The sequence below is a fragment of the Sceloporus occidentalis genome, unplaced genomic scaffold, assembly GCF_023333645.1.
Source record: "Sceloporus occidentalis isolate IW3139 unplaced genomic scaffold, rSceOcc1.0.p SCAF_14, whole genome shotgun sequence".
NCBI lineage: Eukaryota > Metazoa > Chordata > Lepidosauria > Squamata > Phrynosomatidae > Sceloporus > Sceloporus occidentalis.
In genome coordinates, this window is record NW_028316994.1 from 3,865,516 (window position 1) to 3,879,948 (window position 14,433).

At 42.4% G+C, this 14,433-nt stretch overlaps 1 protein-coding gene across 2 annotated transcripts in view; it reads right to left on the reverse strand.

Annotated features, from left to right (window-relative positions):
* The window catches only part of ATP2A1 (ATPase sarcoplasmic/endoplasmic reticulum Ca2+ transporting 1), a 42,299-nt gene extending 39,297 nt beyond the window's left edge, over positions 1 to 3,002 (reverse strand). The window contains exons 1-3 of one of the 2 annotated variants that reach the window (XM_089480405.1): positions 2,646 to 3,002; positions 1,254 to 1,271; positions 206 to 288 (exon numbers count right to left, since the gene is read on the reverse strand). In XM_089480405.1, the coding sequence (XP_089336531.1) occupies positions 206 to 288; positions 1,254 to 1,271; positions 2,646 to 2,763 (219 nt within the window). In that variant the 5' untranslated portion in view covers positions 2,764 to 3,002. The remainder of the gene's footprint in view (positions 1 to 205; positions 289 to 1,253; positions 1,272 to 2,645) is intronic. The other variant, XM_089480406.1, reaches the window with a different exon arrangement.
* Between the last annotated feature and the right edge of the window lie 11,431 nt (positions 3,003 to 14,433).

Consider the following 14,433-nt stretch of genomic DNA (forward strand, 5'->3'; position numbering starts at 1 on the left):
CAGAAAAATTAGAGTTCCCCAGAAACTGTTAGTACTATGACCAATAGGCATCCAATATAGTCTCTTGCCTACAATGTAGCTCAGCATATCTTTCTTCTCCACATGTCTCCAAACTGCAACAGCCATTGCACCAAGCAATCCTATCTCCCTCAGCCCTGTGTCCTTTAATCCAGATTCTCTTGGCCACAGTTCTGTGGATACTTACAAAGGAGATGCAGGCTGCGAGTAGAAGAATTCGCACAAGCAAGTCTTCAAATTGTTCCACCACCAGTTCCCAAATGGTTTTGCCTAATAACCAAGAAGGGATGAAGTTAAAGCCTCAGTAGAGGAAACAGATGAGGGAAAACAATGTGGTCTACACTACCCAGTTTCTGAGGGTGAGTAGAAGAGGTGTGTAAATAGGGAAAGAGAAATTGGGGGCATTCAAAATGACCTGCATTTGGCCCCAAAGATGGATTCAGTTTGGGAGAGGTTTTTGGACAAAGCCTAGTTGTGTAGGCTGGCATAATGTCAGGTCTTGGGGAGCTTTCTTTGATAACCTTGTACATTAAGAAAACCCTAGTAGGGAACAAGTGACTTCAGGAGAGGAATGTGAAGTAGAAGAGTCATGGAGAGTACTTGTTCCTTTCCCTATCCTTGCTTCCCAGTTCCAATTTGTCTTTTCTGAACTGATTTTTCTACCTTTAGGATTCCTAAAGGGTGTTTGCGATACAGAGGAAGTACCTCCTTCCTTTCAACTAGCCCACATCCACCAAGGCTTGCTGAGCAGCACCTCAAAGGGTGGACATACTTAACTTTCATCCCTTGGTGCCCTGCCAGGATCTTTGGCAGGACTTGCTAGTATCCTGATGTTGAGGCCTTAAGAGCCAGAGATGGCATTTGAAAGTTACGGGTCACCTGGCAATTCAGGCAATGGAGTCTGGTAGGAGAGAGGCACAGCCTACTGACGCTTGCAGGGGAACAAGAGTTTTTTGGCTCTCAGGAAGGCTGGGACAAAACAAACAGCAAAAGAGTTTTCCAGGCTCTGTAGAAAATAAGCTATCCCTTTGATTCCAGTCTTCAGTCTGAAATTTTAATCCTTGCTTTGGAGACCCTGTGAAGAAGTCTCAAAGCCTAAAACTCCGGATCAAACATGAAATCATGGTTGTTGTGCCACAAAGTCAGCAAAACTAATTTAGCCCAGAGCAGATCAGACTACAGAGTGGTTTCCTAAGGCCTCCCAATAACTCTTCATATACATTTTGGGGACTCACCTTCTTCAGCTGGGAGTTCTGTGAGGTTTGGAGACAGCACATTGGAAGAGAAGAGAAGAGAAGAGAAGAGAAGAGAAGAGAAGAGAAGGTTAGGGTCATGACTGTTATGATTACTTTGTGGATTGGCTTGTCAGGTACAACTGGAGACAGAGGAGTCTAGAGTTTAAAGCTCTGTGATAAAGTTTAGAACTCAAGTTTAGAGTCCCATATAGAATTCAAGGTGAAAATCTGGGCTCAGAGCTGAACTCTTAAAAGTAAGCCATAGGATCATTTTAGGGTTGTAGGATTGATTGTGAGGGAGACATGGGACAGAGTGGCAGACTCTAAGGTGTCCTTTATGGGATGTAACTTTGAAAAATGCAATTGGGCCCAAGCTACTGTTGCAAAATTAAGTTTAAGGTAGGAGGAGAGAACTCCAGGAGGAGACAGAAGACATGTTCTGTTGTCTCTTACATGCAGTTGCAAACTCAGGAATATAATGGCAAGTGGCATAGGCACACACAATCCAGTCCACTCCTAACCATAATCCTACTGGAGTGTCCAACATTTGAGTCCTCTCCCATTTCCTTCACTAAAAGTGAGACTAGCATCTAGGAAGGTGTTTTACATGGGGAAAGAAAGAGAAATAACATAGCCCTTAATATTCAATTGTTGCATCTTTGACAGAATGCTACTACTCCCCAAAGCAAGACTCTTTTGTCCATATTGACTCCTGCATATATTACAACCATGACATTTGTAACTAAGTCCATGTTCCCCAAGGACCTCCCTTTCTTACATCTACCTTGCATTCAAATAGCCTCCCCAGTAGTTATAGACTATCAACACTGCCCTCTCCCTCCCCCCAACCTCCCGGCTGCTCCTATAAGTTGCCCATCAGCAATTTTGATATCTAGTTCATACCAAAGGGAATTACTGGGTTATTCTTAGCAAAGCAGCAGCTGCCTTGTCCCCAGCCAGGCTACCGCCCCCCAAGCTTACAATCTTCAGTGCTCCTTTTCTCTCACTATTGCTTCTGTCTCTACTCTTGTTCACTTTCTATTGTCAGCTTCAAATCCTCACTCAGCTCTTCCCTTCTGTATTTCTTTCATTCTCTCTAGTGACTATGTAACAATAATGATGCATTGGGTTCCATCCTCCCATCTCCTCTCCTTCTGTTCATCCATCCTTTCGGTTTATAACCCATGCTTTTGTATCCATAAACTTTTGCATCTCTTGGGTGATCATTCTTGCTTTCCTTTGTCTTTCATATCCATCTTTCCAACCCTGTCCTTTCTGCTGGCTGCCTGTCTTCCCTCCTTCTTTTCTTCTGTACTTCTCTCTGCCCATTTCTGCATTCTGCCACCTGGCCATTTGGGTACCAGGGGGACCATGGCTTCGATAGACACTTACCATTGTGTCCATACTTTTCCAGGTTCTTCTTCACCTGGTCAGGAGAGAGACCTGTGTGCTCATTCACTCCAAAGTAAGCCAGGCACTCCTCCCCTGTCTTGGCATGGGCGTTCTCCATTTCTGCCCTACCACAGCTGCCCCGATGCTGTGTTTAAAGACGTTCTCCTCTCTTCTCCTTTGCCTAGGCCTGCTTTTGCTGCTCCCTGACAGTATGGTCAATGGAGTGTCACTCGTGCCCCCTTTGAGTTCCTCCTCCTTCTCAGCAGACCATGGTCCTTGGCACACAGTATCCAACGATGGAGGGAAAGCCCATACGACCCGTCCTCGTACAGAAGCCTTCACCGAGCTCTGAGGCTGGCACACGTCCTTATGAGGCAGCCTGGGGCCCAGATCCTCGGACATTGTTGGTGGGTCCCCATTGGGTGACTGGCGCTGACATCACCTCAGCCACCAATTCGCATATGGCCTTCTGCGGAGAGAAGGTATTTTTGCTGACTTGAGAGGGAGAAGCCAGGAGGATGGTTGGCTTGAGGGAGGGGGGAGTAGGGGAGAGGAGGCCTGGTGTCCACAGACCCATGTGTCACTCAAACACTCGCCTGTTCCTTGCAAGAGATCTCACTCTAGCCTCTCCCTCCTGCCTCTAGCAGATTTAGGGTTTATTTCTGTCTCTTGTCATCTATAATGAAGATACACAGAGAACTGGGTTGCCCTCATTCCCATATATGTGGCTTCTCATGCCTTTCTGTGTAAATGGGAAATACTATATAATACCTTCAATACTAGATGATAAATCACCTATATATCTTGCATACATGCATATAGTATGAGTACTGTGTCAGTCCATCTACCTCAGTCTCTCACAGTGACCAGACAGATGGCCCAAGGAAACTCATAGTCTGGAGTGCCCTACTATTAGTCTTTGTCTAATTGAGGTGTATTGTCTCTAAGCAGGGTTGTTGCACCTTAGGCTGTTGTGGCCAATAGCCAAAAATCCGACATAACGTGAATGAACCATTTATTGTGGTGGTTGACACAAATCCTATTGTCAATTGGCTCATTGATGTCATTTATTAGTTATATGTTGTATGTATATATGATACATTTTGCCAATAAAATTTCTCAATTTCATAAAGTGAGCTCAATATAATGTCAAATTTTAAAAAGAAGTGTAATTTTTCTTTATTTCTTTTATGAGAGTTGTAAACGATATGTCAAGAAACCTGAGTAAATTCAGTGCGGTAATATGTTTTTCTGGTTCAAAGGCAAGACCCTTCTACATCCTGTATTTCAAATGAATGCATAATTTACACTGGTTTTATAGGCAATGATTTCATATTTATGTTTTGAATGCTTTTTTCTCTGCTTATGGGCACTGAGTTAACTCCAAATGTGGTCATATTTAGAGTCGACCCGTTTAGATCAATGAGTCTTAAATTAAAACGAGCATAGGTTATTTTTATTTCAATTGATCTGTTCTCCCTATTGCTAAATCTATATCAAATCCATTATGCTTTCCCCCTCCCACAACACAAATCTGTACATGGCTATTCAGAAGTAAGTCTCACTGGATTCAATAAAACTTACTCTTAGGAAAGTTGGTATATAACCATTCCCTTACCTAACTATGTGGAAAGTGTTATTTGTGATCTAAATAGGCATCCAGAGCAGATTTCAGTCAGATCTGTATTATTTTTCACTAAATTACATTTTCAATGTCAGTAACAAACATGAAAATACAGGTAATGACTTTTAAGATATAATATATGAAGTTTATAGATCAGAATGTAGACATATTCACCTGCCTTATATTGGCTTTGTTCATGTAATCATTATTATAAGCACTGATTGACTGCAGCTGTCTAGAGTCACAGGTTGCAGGGATCTTTCCCAGTATTTCATTCTGAACTTTTTTACAGCCTATGGTCTCCTCTTTCTTGAGTGGTTCATTTGGCCCATTTCCCTTCCCTTTCCACGCATGAAGCTAGGCAGCCACATGAGTCAAATGATCACTGGTTGTTTGAAGCTTTCATCAAATGATAGCTCAACACGCACATTGCCAAAATAGTTTATCGATACATCTCCTAAGAGCATGAACCTTCACCTGAAAGAAAGCTCCTTCCATGTGGTGAGATTATCACTTCTTGTGCGGATAGCAACTTGTCTGAATAAGTTGTTGAGCTGGTTAAATATAGCAAATAATGTGTAGATGACTACTTAACTCTTATTTAAAAAATGAGACATTTAAGAATTGGAAACAAATCAAAAACTTCAAATTAAGATAATTAACATTTTTGAAAAATAGTTGCAAATATTTTTCAGATATTTTGGAGACATGTGCCCACAATCTAACCCTAACCAAGAAATAAGAGCGAAGCCGCATTTCCTTGGTGATCTTTGGGTATCATATGGGTACCCACTTTCCAAGTACCATACAGAATGGTGAACAACTTACTGAAAATTTTGGAGTATACAGAGTGTTATGGTGAGATGTGTGATGTAAAATTTTGTGTCAAGGCTTTATGATGTGGATATTGTATTTGGTGGGATAGAGTGCCTATGTTTCCTGCATTTCAGAGGACAGTCTTTAACTTGAAGATACCTTCTATTTGAATGGCTGTCCAGAGTCTAAATCAAGTCAGGCTAAAAGATAAAGACCCATAAAAAGGTGGAAACAAGAGAGTTTACATCACCAGTTAATAGTGAGCAACCAAACAGCAGCCTAAAAAGCATTTAGGTTGCTTTGCCATAGGTATCCCCACTATGGGAAACACACTGTGTTAAATTTAATAATTATCTATACCTTTCATTAATTCCTCACTTCTGGTCTGACTTCCAGGAAAGCAAATGGGAAGAATGAAGTTAGTGCATGGAGGTGTAGGAAACAGATTCCTTGAGCATTACAAGCATCTTTGGTTTTGGTTCCCACCCACCCCCATTTGACATTTGTATGATAGTAACAGCTTCTTTCCAAGAAGTACCTGAATTCAAGGGTGATGGATAGTAGGCGCTCCCTTAACTCATCAAGTAAAGAGGTGATGAATGTGTCTGGAGATTTCTAAGGACCTGTTGTGGGGAGGGGAGAAGGAGGAGCAAGAGATGGGCTTCTGAGGCAATTTAATCTAGCATGGGGTCAGTAGAATAAATGGGGGGAATTGAAACCTCATATCACAGATCAGCATAATGTGTTTGTTTGTTTTTAAAACCCTGTTGCTATCTAGGGAAAGGATTCCCTATAAAATATGACTGGATTTTTGCATGGCAGCTGTTCATGTTGTGAGTTAAGCAGCAGTTAAGAATGCAACTTTTCCCAGGGACAGCCCTGGAGTCAAGAACAAGAAGCTGATAATGTGGGCTGAGTGAACAGCAGCATATGATCTTGCATTCATCCAGAGATAAGGTTGCTCACCAACCCAATGCCAAATGCAAGAAGAATGAGCTTTGTTGTTGTTGTTGTTATTGTTGTTTGAACTTCAACTACCAGAATTCCTAGTCAGCGTGACTACAGGATGTGGAATTTGAGGATTTGTAGCCAGTATGGTGTAGTGGTTTGAGCGCTGAACCACAACTCTGGGGATCATGGTCTGATTTTCTACTTGGATGTGGAAACTCACTGTGGGGCCTTGGACAAGCACACTCTCCTATGCCTTAGGGTCTCCATAAGTCAGAAATGATTTGAAGGCTCACAAGAACAACAAACTCCCCAAAATTTTCTAAATTGTGGGGAATTATATCTAAAGGCGCTATTGCTGAAAAGAATAATTATTACTACATTGATTTTGACACTGTGCTTTCGTAACCCAGTCCTATGCATGCTTATGTTACTGCACTTGACTTGATTCTTCTCAAGATGGGGTATCACTTACACAGAGGAAAGCCCTAAGAAGTTTATTCTCATGTAGGTGTGCTTAGGACTGCACCCTTACAGTCCCTTATCTTCCTCATTTTACCCAGACGACAAACCAGAAGTAAAACAAGTTATAAAGAGTGTGATGATTGCGACAACGGGACTTGTCAGCAAGGCGTTATGCCACCATCTCGGTCATCTCAAACCTGTTCCACACAAGCAGTTTGTAGTAGATAGTAATAAGACCTGTCCAAGTTCTGAGGTGATTCATTAGACTGCATTATTTCAGACTGGACTTGGGAGATCACCGTACTGAATGTGAAGTTGAAGACTTTCATAGCCAGCATCCATAGTTTTTTGTGGGTTTTTCGGGCTATGTGGCCATGTTCTAGAAGAGTTTATGCCTGATGTTTCACCTGCATCTGTGTCTGGTATCTTCAGAGAATGCATTCTCTGAAGATGCCAGCCACAGATGAAGGCAAAACGTCAGGAATAAACTCTTCTAGAACACGGCCACATAGCCCGAGAAACCCACAAAAACTACATTACTGAATGTTTCCCCAATTTTGTTGTTAACAGGGTTGGGAGGTGATGGCATCTTCTTGCAAGTAGAAAACTAGGATAGCAAGAAGAGGCTGAAACACATTGCTTTTCTCAATGTTATTTTTGTCTAATTGCAGGAAATATGTGCATTTGTTCAAAAAATGGCATCCATCAGCAGGCCCGTTTCAAGAATGTGGCACCTTTGGGCTGCTAATGTGGCCCCATCCCCGACATGCCCTGGAGTGCCCTTTCGAACTGGCATTCCATTCAGCACCTGGCAGCTGCCATTTAAATTTCCGACAAAGTTCCCAAACACATTGTCACTCTGGGACATTGTGGGCCAAGCTTGGAAAACTTAATTTTTAAAAACCACAGTTCCCAAAATCCTCAGAATGGTGGCTGGGAAATTCTGGGAGCTGTAGACCATGATGCATTTACTTCTCCAAGATGCATTTACAGGAAATTAAAATTACATTTGCACAATCCCAATGCCCACAAGAAAGTCCACTAACATTTGGAAGCACCTATCCTGGGGCTCACCCTTGTGCACTCGCAGTCTGAAGTGGCACAATCCAGGAAAATTGCAAAACAACTGGTCTGAGGAGGGAGCCCCTTCTGGCTGACAAGCCTCTGCGGCTGCACCCTTCTTCCACTGGGAACGATTAGCAAGTGTTTTTTGTCACATCATGAGCTTTCCTTTAGCACCACCTCACCCTGACCCCCCTGGCCCCTCTCTTTGCTGCTGCCTCCTCTGCACCCAAAAAAGACATGTGATTCCTCAGGACTCTCCCCGATGGGAACATTAAATCCTCTCTGGCCCACGGACACCAAATCCTTGTGTGTGCAGTGGTTTGGGGGCAGTTAAGAGGAAGATAAGGTTACTTGACGGCTGCTGCGGTGACATTCTTTGCTTTAACCTGAGGCTGAACCTTCACTGCATCCTTCTTGCCCTGCTAGCAGTCAGCCCAGCCCCTGAATCTCCCTTCCCTTTGCCTCTGAACACCCCAGATCTCATTTTCATACACAAACACCTAGTATTGCAGATGAAGTCCTACTGAGACACTGGTCCCAAACACACTGCAGAAATAATCCAGTATGAGATTCCGATTCTGGGAATCATAGTTTATTGTGGTACCAGAGCTCTCTGACAGAGAAGGCTAAATGTTTCACAAAACTATAGTTCACAGAGTTCCATAACACTTAGCCAGGACAATTAAAGCGGTCTCAAACTGGTTTATTTCTGCAATGTGTTTGGGGCCATTGTCAATAGGCTCTGTTATTTCGTTATTTGTTACTTCACAGAGCAATAGTTGTTAGCAGACTGCTTTTAAAGTCTCCATAGAATCACAGAATTGGAAGAGGCCACAACAGCCATCCAGTCCAACCCTCTTCCATGCAAGAATACACAATCAAAGCACCCCTGACAGATTGCCAACCAGCCTCTGCTTAAAAACCTCCAAAGAAGGAGACTCCGCCATACTTCAAGGGAGTGTGTTCCATTGTCAAACAGCTTTTACCATCAAGAAATTCTTCATAATGTCTAGGTGAAACCTCTTTTCCTGTAGTTTGAATACATTGCATCATTTCCTAGCCTCTGGAGCAGCAGAAAACAAGCTTGCCTCATCCCCAACATGACATCTCTTCAAATGTTTCAACATGGCTATCATGTCACCTCTTATCTTTCCTCTTCTCCAGGTTATACCCAGCTCACTAAGCTGCTCTTCATAGGACATGGTTTCCAGACCTGTCACCATTTTGGTCACCTTCCTTTGGACACACTCCAGCTTGTCAACATCCTCCTTCAGTTGTGGGGCCCAGAATTGGACACAATATTCCAGATGAGGTCTGACTAAAGCAGAACAGAGTGGAGCTATTACAAGCTGCTCAGAAGAAAATTTCAAAATCATATGGGCAGCTGGTGTGGTATAGTGCTTAGGTTCTACATCTTGGTGTGGTGGTTAGTTGAGATATGCATAGATAGAGGGACTGTGCACATCAGCTAAATCTCAGATCTTTGTGGTATAAATATGGGCATGTCAAGAGCCCTTTTCTAACATGTACCATACAAAGAGTAAGGAAATATGGTGTGTGTGCTGTGGTGGAAAGATGTCTGGCAGCAGGCTCTGCCCCTCATTATATGCACTTCCTTGATCACCTGAATCAGTTACATGAAAATTAATTCAAACATGACTTCTGATCCAGATGAATCAACCCATCTTGTGTATAGTTGTCCCTAACTACATAATGCTGAAGCAAAGGCAGGGAGGCCGGGGTACAAAGGACCCTGCTGCAAGCTGGAAATTAAGTTATAAGTAACACAATCAACTATCATTAGTGCTGAGGAGATAAAGAGAGTGATAGCAAGGGTGGACTGCACACAATATTTTTTACAATATTTTAAATTATTTTTAAAGAAACTGTGGACAACGAACCTTCAGAAAGCAAAGGACTTTATCACACATGAGGAATTTCTCTTAATTTCAAATGAAAAGAAAGTGGGGCCAGAACACATTCATGTGAATTTGTTAGTTCAGTGAATTTGCATGAATTTGAATTGCATTCGAACTGACTTCCCATTGCCCGAAAATAGCTTGCCATTGCCTGAAATTGCTTGTGGTAGTCTATCACGCAATAATGTCATACCCCATGATTACATTCAGACTGACTTCCCATTGCCTGAAATTGTGTGTGGTAGTCTATCACGCAAAAACATTAAACCCCATGATTGAGTTTGGATCGCCATTGGATTATACTTCCAATTTCCCTTGTCTGATAAACTCCAAAGGTGGCATTATCTGAGCCACCCATGAAAAAAGTTAAAGTCTTAGGAACATTTTGGATTTTGGAATTCTTTACGTTCAGTAATAACCCTGATTTTGCACTTTCTTCCTTGATCTTCCTTAGCTCTTGCTCTGTGATGTTGCTTGGTCACAATGACCTCATTTTCATCATTAGTGAAACACTGGAGGATAGGCACTTCCTATTTCAACAACAACAACAAAAACCAAGGGAGATGTGATCATAGAATTTCCTATTAGAGTATCACACATGTGTAACCCATTCACAGCAGTCCTGGAAGGGGTAAAGTCTCTGGGAGCAGGGACGTAACCAAGGGGGGGGGGTTCTTGGGGTCCGGACTCCCCCTTCCATTAGAAAAATGAATGGTGTGTGCTGCTGCACCGCCGCACCCAAGCCCCATTATAATGGTGGCACTTAGTCTGGACCCCCCCCCCCTTCCTAAAATCCTAGCTATGTCCTGCTGGGAGAACAAAGGGGACACTTCTTAGGGGGTTTTCTGAAAGCTCAAGGCCATAAATATCCACAGGGAATCACCATCAAGAGTTCATGTAGGGGCAACCAGCTGAGGGGTAGGGTGCAGTGAGGCAGGAGCAAAAGTGTCCAGGGGAGAGGAAAATGGCACTGCTCTAGCTTTCCACTCCCATTTGACCCCTCTGATATTGTGCACATCATTCAGGATCACATCCTATTCATCATCTTCTCACAGCTATTCTATTACCATATTACATTTTTACCCACAGAGTCCACCCCTGCTGATGAGTTCTCTGCCTATTTCTGAAAGCTGTCCCTCATATTTATCTTGCGTATAGCCCAGCAAGATTGTCAAACAACTGTTGGACTCAAGGTTTACATTCACAGTTTTGGATCCCCAAAACATTTCAGGCATAATATTTGAGTAAACCAAGTTACTAAAGGATGTTGTGTCCTTCTCAAAACTTGGAAAGCTACTTTTTTTTAAGAAGCCATTTGTTTCCATTGCTCACTGTAATATTTTAGAAAGCAGTTCCTTTGAGGTAATTATGCAATTATGACAATGTTTAAAAGTAATGTGTTGCACTGCCTGTTGGTTTTTGTTACTTTAAGGAAACAGCTCCTTAAAACTGATAGACAAGGCTTAAACAATTTCTGCTAACGTGCCTAAAAATATCCTTAAGATGTTAGCTTTTGAAAGAAACTAGATTCAGTTATTTTCTTGCAACATTAAAAGTAAATTTAATGACACACATTTAGTTACACTTGAAAAGTAAATTTATATTATCCCTGTTATCCATTTTAAATCTGTTTCTCTCAGAATATTTTCTCTCCGCTCCCAATACAATACCAGCTCCCCGGGTTGGTTTATTTTATCCCAATATAAAATTGGAAAGAAACTGGAACAAAATCTAATATTTTTCAATCAGTCTGGATGTGCCCTTACACAAGTCTTTGAAGGTTTATGGCCAGGGTCACAATTTGCAACTTTCTGTATCCTATTAAATCCCATCCCATCCTCACAACAAACTGTAGACTTTATCACACAAGGGAAAATCGGGGATTCAAAACGCATTACCCAGGGAAAGTAGTGCGATCGTGGCTAAGATTATCACTAAAACTGTGATTAGAGAGGAATTATCTGGGAATAACTAGGGAATAACTAGGAAGAAATCATTCACAGGATTTCCCTGTGAATTATTTGTTGCTGGTTATTCCATGGTTATTCCCAGATAAGCCCTCTCTGAGTGCAGTGTGTGTGATAATCTTAGCCATGATTGCATGACTTTCCCTGGATAATGCCTTTTGAATCCCCCAATTTTCCCTCATGTGATAAAGTCCACTGTTTAAATACCTGCGGCTTTAATATTGTACTTCATCAATGCATCTGAAGGTTGAAATACATAAATGAACTGAGTAGGTCTTAAAGATGGTGCCAGATTCCTTCCCTCCTGCCTTTCCCTTCTTATGCCCTAGCAGACTAACACAGCTTTGGCCTGTTACAGACTGCCAAAATAAAGCTGCTTTGGGTCTCTTTGGAGATATGCTGTTTAAATGATGCATGCACCCTAAGAATCCAGAAGCTGCACCAAAGCTGCACTCCAGTGCTTAGGAATGGAGTGTGGCTTTGGCGCGACCTCCGGACTCTTAGGACCCATGCATCATTTAAATAGCATACCTCCAAAGAGACCCAAAGCAGCTTTATTTTGGCAGTCTGTAACAGGCCTTTGAAAACCTTTTCCTCTCCCAGTCTGTACATTCACAACTGTTCCTTCTTCTGCTCCCTCCCTCCCTTCTCTCTTTGTGCTTTTTGCAGCTGGTACTGTGCCAGTTCTCCATGAGTTCTCAAACATAATAGTTAATACCACTAAGGTTTACCCAGCTGTCTCCTTTGGGATCCTTTGGGTGTATGCCATCCTGCCCTGCTGACTTGAATTCGTTCAGGTATTCCACGTATTCGTTAATGTGTTCTTTTGTTATCGTGACCTGTCTTCCCATCCATCATGTCTATCCTGTTATTATTGCTGCGTATCCCATCATCCTTTGCCTTCTTTATAACTCCAAGCCAACACAAAAGCAATATAATTTGTCTAAAGATTAGTTAGGAATGACTGGCAGCCTTTTGCCTAAAGAAATGGGGAAAGGCAATTTAGTCTATGTCCCTTGAGGGGAAAACCTGATACTATCATACCTCAAGCTCAAGTCTGCAGCAACCATCTTGGTACTTTCTAACTACAGTTCCTGTGGTATTATCATTTAGTCATGATGATTTTGGGACTTTTCTCTTTCACCCTCATCCTAATTTCTGCAATGATTGATATACTGAAGAGTCTGTGAGTCCAAAACTCAGTTTTTAAAAATTACATTTGAGTGGTCCAATAAACAGTATTACTCAACTCTGATCTTTTGACTTTGCTCATGAAGCACACAGATGTGGAGATTATCACACGGGGATAAAACAAGGTTGGGAACAAAGCAGATCACTCTCCCATCCTTATCCCATCCTTATCCTGATCATGTGAAAGCATTTCAGAGACTTTGCACTTTGTCTCATCATTGAAGTGGAATTGTATTAATTTGAACTCCTGTTAATATAAAATGACAGGACAATTCCACTTCAGTGATGGGACATTGAAAGGTTAAGAGCAACATCATGTGAAAGTCTTTCTCAAAATCATGGTCCATCACAGTTCAATGATGGGATAATGACTGGATAAGCGTGACATCTGATAATCTTCACACAATCGCATGATAAGGACGGGAAAAGGATGAGACAAGGATGTCCTTTTCCCCATGTGATAAATCTCCTGTGTTTTTTTTCTTCTCTGAAACATGACAGCAATTTTAAGAAGTTTGGATGGACACAACTCAGTAGCAAGACGATATAAGACCAAAGCCTGGTGCAGAGGTGAACACAAAACAAAGTGTTGAGGAATGGCTTGAATTATGACTTGGTTGTACTTAGAGCAGACCCACTGAAATCAATGGGACTTAATACAAACAAAAATCCATCAGTGATACCTTTATTGGCCAATAGAAATGCACAATATACTTCTTGAAAGCTTTCGAAGCTCCATGGGCTTCTTCATCAGGCAAGATGTTACAAACCAAACAAGAGAAAACAGGAGATGTTTGTAACATCTTTCCTGATGAAGAAGCCCATGGAGCTCTGAAAGCTTGCAACAAGTCTATTGTGCATTTCAGTTGGCCAATAAAGGTATCACTGATGGATTTTTTTGTTGTATTTGTTAAATGGCAAACACAGCTACCCCTGCATGTTTTCTGCAATAGGACTTAAGTTAGCCATTTGTTGTTGTGTTCCTTGAAGTAGTTTCCATGGTGGGGCTATACATCTGGAGGGACTGGCACTCACCCAACAGTCAAACTGGATCCAGCAGCCACACTGGACGCTAAATGGGCTCTCCAGAGGCCGCAGTGCCACCCCCCTCAGTAGTGGCAGCTTCATGGGGAAGCGGTGCTTTCAGGGTCCAGCATGGTAGCAGCTGCAAACTCTGAAAGCTTTTTAGCAGCAGTCTGGGTGGCTAGATGGGCGGGTGAGGCATCCTCATGGCACTGGGTGACACCAACCTCAGGGATGCTACTGCTAGTACCTAATTGTCTGCTAAAGAAGTACAGGGGTCTCTCCACATTCACTGGGATTAGGGGTGAAGGACCACTGTGAATGTGGAAAAACCACAGATAAAAAACTATTCTTTTTACCCTAGGAATCTGCAGGTCCTCCAGTGCAACTCTATGGTCAACTTCTGCCAGAAGTTGGTCATGGAATCATGCTGGAGGACCTACAAATGGCCAGAGAAGTGTTTTCTCTAGGAACTTCTAAGTTCTTCAGCACCACTCTATCGTCAACGTCCAGCAGAACTGCGCTGGAGGACTTAGAGAGTTCTAAAGAGAACATATTAATCAAAACCACAAATAATCAAACCCAGCAAAGACAAAGCTGCAAATGTGGGGGCCAGCTGTATTGCCCAGGAACACATCTACATCAGTAACTGAGGTGTGCCTGTAATTTTGCTCAGTGGTGCACCCTTCTGATGAAGGAGCCCTTTGTGGTTTTGCTGTGGTTCAGAATGTCCTGTGGTTCAGAATGCATGCCTCCCATCCCCATGGACT